At 44.7% G+C, this 6,000-nt stretch overlaps 1 protein-coding gene across 1 annotated transcript in view; it reads left to right on the top strand.

Annotated features, from left to right (window-relative positions):
• Positions 1 to 2,734: 2,734 nt before the first annotated feature.
• The window catches only part of Fermt2 (FERM domain containing kindlin 2), an 85,878-nt gene continuing 82,612 nt past the window's right edge, over positions 2,735 to 6,000 (top strand). Inside the window, 2 exon segments of the mRNA XM_047538856.1 lie at positions 2,735 to 3,146; positions 3,524 to 3,689. Coding sequence (XP_047394812.1) covers positions 3,533 to 3,689 — 157 coding nt within the window. The 5' untranslated portion in view covers positions 2,735 to 3,146; positions 3,524 to 3,532.

Below are 6,000 nucleotides of genomic sequence, written 5' to 3'. Positions count from 1 at the left end.
ACTTGGGGTCCCTACCTCCCTCTGCATCACATTGTTCATGCATTCTGCTGACATTACAGCTAATAAAGTCTCTTCTAAAGTTATAATTGAGCTATTTCAAATGATAATAGGACAGTTATTTACAATGGTAAACTCGCATCACTACATGTAGAAACATTCATTCTGTAGACAAGCTTTAAAGATAGAAGAGTTGAGGGCTGGGGTTGTAGCTCAGTAGCAGAGCGTTTGACTAGCACACGTGAGATACTGGGTTTGATCCCTAGTACTGCATAAAAATGAACAAATAAAGGTATTCTGTCCATATGCAACTATGAAAAAAATTTAAAAAAAAAGAGTAGAGTAGTAGGTGCTATGGTGGAGGAATGTTTAGAAAGTAATTTTCACTGAAAAGTAAGATAATAACTAGATTGTGAAAACTGATTCTTAAAACTGGCTTCTGAGCCATGACAGTTAAACTTCAATGACTTGTCAAGGAAAAGGGAATATTTAGAAAGGACATGGATATTTTTGGTTCTATAAAGGCATGTTTAAGAAGCTGTAGTTACTGGGAGCCTCCTGGAACACTGGTCTTTAAGGTACAATTCTTGTGCTCACACTCAGTTCCATTTTAAATCTCTACCCTACCCTCCTAAGCCCTAAACCTACACCCAATCCCCCACTTTTTCCTTGTTTTGTGCCACTTGGAATGTTTGCTATCTCATCCTTTTACATTGCCATAAATCTTTTAGGTATACGGTGAGGAAATTAAAAAACAAGGTAAATTCAAAAAGTGGAGTGCTCCCCAGTAATGAGCTATCTCCCTCCACCAGATTGATCTACTCCTTCCTACTGATTCTTTGACATTTGTGTTGACTTGGTACCAGCATATCTTCTATTTTCTTTGTGTCCACCTATTTGTAAATTTGTGGTCAATGCAAAGACTTTGCAGGTCCTATTCCTATTATTTAGGAATACTAAAATCACAAAAGGAAACCTCTGGAAATTCTGCCCAAGAGTCCAGTAGTTGTTCTACCCATTGTGTCTATCATTTGAATATAATGTAATGTACAGAGAAATTGTGATGCTGGATGCAATTTCTTCTTTGGGGGGAGGGGATGCAATTCTTGATGGTGATAGAAAAGTACTAGATGCAGAGTTTTTGAGTTTGTACAAAATAAAGAAGAAAAAATTTTCCCATGACCTCAACACCTAGATAGATAAACATTTGGTGTATTTTCTTCCAGTATTTTTTTTACCATATTTAAAAACAGATGAGCTCTTGGTTTTACAGCTGCATGTACAGTTTTGTACAAAAAAATTTTTTTACCCTAGCAAGCGATTCTTTAATTAAAAAAAATTCCCTATATATTTTCAACACCATAATTTACATAAACCCTCTTTCCTGCCTGGACATTCATATTGTTTCCAAGTCAATGGAACATCCCGTAGAAATAATTGGAGAGTGGTAAGGCTAGAGAGAAGGCATCAGTTTCTCCATGATGACTAGCTAAAATCACTATAGTGGTTTTCCCTATTTACGTGTGTGTGTGTGTGTGTGTGTGTGTGTGTGTGTGTGTGTTACGCGCGGAAGCGCGCCAAACCTCTGGCATCGGACTGCATGTCTTTGCTTTCACTCCTTTATGGGTCCCACCCCTTTCTTGAGCCTCTACCCTTCTTTCCTAGTTGCCTTGATGAACAAAGGGTTATTTGCCTGGCAGATTCCCCTTCCAAGTGTTTGAGACCATTTGCAAAGACCATCAACCTTTTAAAATTGGGGTTTTGTAACTTATGTTAAGAAGTTTTTTTTGTTTTGTTTGTTTGTTTTTTGTTTTTCCTCTTGCTAGCGTTTGCCAGCAAGAGTTTCCCTGGTTGTTTTTAAACAGTGCCCTCAACACAGGGCTGTGACAGTAAGTAGGGGAAGTGGAAGTGGGAAGCAGAAGGTCCGTTCTCCATCACTAGTCAGTCTTCAACAGGTAGTGTTTTCTTCCCCTTATCTGCGGGCACTGTTCCAGAGCTATTAAAATTCCTTCAAGGTGTGGCTGAGGATGAGGTAGAGGATGCACATACATCTAAAAACGTTAAGACGTTTGGCTCTAAATTGCATATAAAAATGCACAAATACCTATAAATTGCTGGAAAGGCTGGGGAAGAGGTTTCCCCCACCTCAAGTATGAGCGTCGGAGGAAGTATTTGACTCGCATCTGGTTGGAGATTCCATCCGAATGGGTCAAGAACGCATGCAAACTTGGGAGTCCAGTAGGAGTTGCTGATAATGCCGGACATTGCTTGCAAAGCAATTTTTCTGCTTCACCTCCCTCTGGGTTTTCTCATACTTTTGTGGGATGTTCACGGCTTGGGCATTTACCTTTTAAAGTTTATATATCCCAGACTCCTCTCTCCGACTCCCGGGGTGCGGCACCTCTCGCTGCCCCGGGACTCTTGGACTCGCTCCAGGCATGGGGAAGGGGCGGGAGGACTTTGTTCCCCGAAAACGACCTTGCCCTGGGAATTTCCAGTGGCTATTTCTCACGGACAAGCCCCCTTCTCCTGCTGGAAGTAGAGACACACTGCCGCGGGCCCCCGCGCCCCGTGCGCGGAAAGGCGCGCTCGCCGCCCACCAGCGCCCGGGAGCAGGCCGCCGGCACTCCCCTCGCTCCCCCTCCTCAGGTCCCGCAGCCGAGAGCCCGGATGTTGGATTCCGTCCCTGCGCTGGGTCCTTCATTTCCATAAAAGGGCAGCACTCCTCTGGGCTGAGATTGCCTCGGCCGCCGCCGGCGCCCCCGCCTCCCCCGCGCAGCTCCCACCCCGCGGGGCGCGTCGCTGCCCCGCCCGGCCCGGGAGTCCGCGCAGCCCCCTCCTGAAGCGCGACCGCAGGGAGGGCGGCGGAGGGCGCGAGTCCGGCGAGCGGCTCTGGGCGGCTCTGCGCAGCAGAGGAGGAGGGACAGGCGCGCCCAGCCCCTGCTGGACTCGGGCTGGGGGGCGGGGAGAGAGGGGTGGAGCGCGGGGAGCCAGGCGAGGGGCCGCCACGACGGGACTCCATTAGCCGCTCGGGTCGGGAGGCAGCGCTTCGCCGGCTGAGGAGCGACGCGGACGCCGCCACCCCGCTAGCTGCCGCCCCCGCGCCTGTTGCCGCGCCAGCCGAGGCCGGGGAGCGCGAGGATCGCGCGGTGAGGGTCCGGCTCGGCTGGGATCCGAGGGAGCGCGGGTGGGGAGGAGGAGTGCGGAGCCCCAGGCGGCGTCTCCCCCGGCCGAGGTGCTCAGGCCGGCCGGCGGCAGGTGAAGCCGCTGCGGTCCGCTAGGCGGGAGCCGTGTGGGGCGGGCGGGCGGCGCCGGGGCCGCCGAGGGCCGAGCGGGGCAGGGGCAGGGGCGCGGGCGCGGAGTGCCGCCGACAGCCTGGCCCCGCTGCCGTCGCTTCCCGAGTTTGCGCGAAAACCCCCGTGTCTTCCACGTTCTCCTACCCTGCGGCCGACTCCTCCAGTTCAGTGGGATTTGTCTTCCTCTGGGGGAGTGACGCTTACGAGAGCCATTTCCTCTGCGCTCGCAGGAAGGAGCCATGGCTCTGGACGGGATAAGGATGCCAGATGGCTGCTACGCGGATGGGACGTGGGAACTGAGTGTCCATGTGACAGATCTGAACCGCGATGTCACCCTGAGAGTGACCGGGGAGGTGCACATCGGAGGGGTGATGCTTAAGTTGGTGGAAAAACTCGGTGAGTAGCGTGTCCCAACAGCGTCAAAGTAACGACTTCCCAGAATTGGGGGGGAGGGGTAGAGATGTAAGACGGGGGGAGGGGAGGGTTTTGGAAACCTTGGCATCCCGAAAATGTTTTCTTTTTTTTCTTTAAATGTGAAAATCTGTCCGTATTTAAGCAAATAGACCTGTTTCCCTTTGCATCTTGTTTAGTTTTGTTTCTCTGAATTTTCATAAGGTAGCATTTTGAGCCTCCCAGTTCTATAGGCTTAATTGCGTAGTAACGGGAGGCAAGGGAACTCTTAATTCTTTACCTTTGCCGACTTCATGTTGAAAGTAATGAGAAGAGTATGCAGGTGAATGTTGGGAGGTTGATATTATCCATTTCTTCAGTGTACCTGAATGTTGGTGACTTTGGTATTGAGGATAATGCACAATCCATTTAAGAAAAGTATTGGAAAATGTGGAACTTCTGTGGTCAGTATGAAGTTTCTGTATTTGAACTACTACGTGATGGAGTGCATTAAAATGTTCCAGTCATCCACTCTTACATAGGGGTGGGGCAGTGTTTCACAGACTTGGTATCTAGTCTGTGCTCCAAGTAAGCTATTTCGAGCATTCAGTTTTGTATTAGTAGCAAACCAGTGAAAGAACTGTATGTTAGACAGCAAATTTTATTAAATTGATTTGAGGTTGGTAGTATTTTCGTGAGAACAAATATATACTGGATTGATTCTAACTCAGTTTTAAATAATGGGCTACCTTACAATAAGAGAAAATTTTGCACTGTACATTTTGTTTGTGATGAAACTATTTTCAGCTGGAAGACTCAACTAAATAGATGAGATAGATAATTTTATCTTAAATGCTTAAGAGGACTGCCTTCCTGAGCTTATAAAAGACCTTCTGTATATATAATGCAGTTGTGATAAAGTGGTGTATGTGGTATTGTCTTTTTTAGGCTGGAGCTTTTTGTTTTGTTTTGCTTTTTTTAAACACCATATTCTACAAGTCACTCTAGAAAAGCAGAGAAGCAGTTTTTAGCAGAAATGTTTTTCTTACCAAGAGAATATTGTATACTTAGATGTAAACTTACTGAAATAGCAGTCTAATACAATTTGCAAAATAAGGTGGAATTCATTTAGATGGACCTGCTTTGTACCCCTGCAGGAGGTTTAGTTATTGAAGAACCAACTGAAAGCTCCTTACAGAGTAGACTCCTCCTTAGAACTATGCATTGTTTGTGTCCCTGAGATGTAGCCCAGGAAAGAGAGAGCTCCTAGATAACTCTTTAAAAATTAGATTTTTGCTAATTTACCCATTTAACTGTCTGTTAACAGTTTTTTATCTGGTTTGAATAGATCAATCACTGTTCACAAAATATTTTTGAACCTTTTTTGTTCAACCATTGGTGTGAAATTACTTAAGGCTGAAAATAAGTATAATTGCTTACATGTCCTTTGTTCTCCAAAGAAAACAAGCTTTTGTCTCAGAGATTGCCTTATGTTTGCTAAGTTGCCTTATGATTGCTTATGTTTGCTAATGCTTATCAATGCATTGATTTCAATAAATTTTTTTCATATTGCAACAAAAAGAGGTATTGAAAGTGAATGAGACAACTTAAAATTCTCAAAAGCCAGGCTATAATGAATAAATAATGGTTTCTACTATATTTATATTGCATTGATTTAACTATTTATTATGAAATCACAGTCATAAATAGAAATATAGAGAATACACCATTTGTAGATAGAATTGATGTTAATTTTAAGTGACTATAATTATAATTCAGTGATTGCATTTTAATTTTTTTATTCAGAGAAAAGAAGCCTAACAAGATAGGAAGTGCTATGCATATTAAAACTGCATCGTTCTTGAATTGAACCAGTTCTGATCCCTTCTGTGTCTAAGTTCCAAATAGAAAGTGCTTGCCTTTTCAGCATAAATCTGACTTTTCTGTGGGTAAAAATAAGCTAAATGTATTTTTCCCCTTATTTTTAGGATTGGGTACTTTTTAAAAAAACTATTTTGTTACCTGTTGGCAAGAAGTAGAGGAGAAATTTAGGTAAGACAGCTTTGAAAATATCCAAAAACCAGGCTAGTCAAATTAGAAAAGAATTTTGTAGTTTTTCAGGTTTGTCTAAAACTGGAATGGCCTGCCCTGGGAAGTCCTGAGTTGTATCACTTGATGGTATTAAAGGGCAGACTGGATGTCTTCTTGTCAATAGTGGCTAAAGTAGATCAAAGCAGCTTGCAGAGGATAGATGAGGGGGTTGAGATCATGGTAAGAATGAAATGGCACAGGGTTTGGTATCTCAGAATTACAAAGC

Source organism: Sciurus carolinensis, chromosome 2, assembly GCF_902686445.1.
Source record: "Sciurus carolinensis chromosome 2, mSciCar1.2, whole genome shotgun sequence".
Lineage (NCBI taxonomy): Eukaryota > Metazoa > Chordata > Mammalia > Rodentia > Sciuridae > Sciurus > Sciurus carolinensis.
The sequence above is the reverse complement of the archived record's forward strand: the minus strand, read 5'-3'. Positions and strand labels throughout refer to the sequence as shown.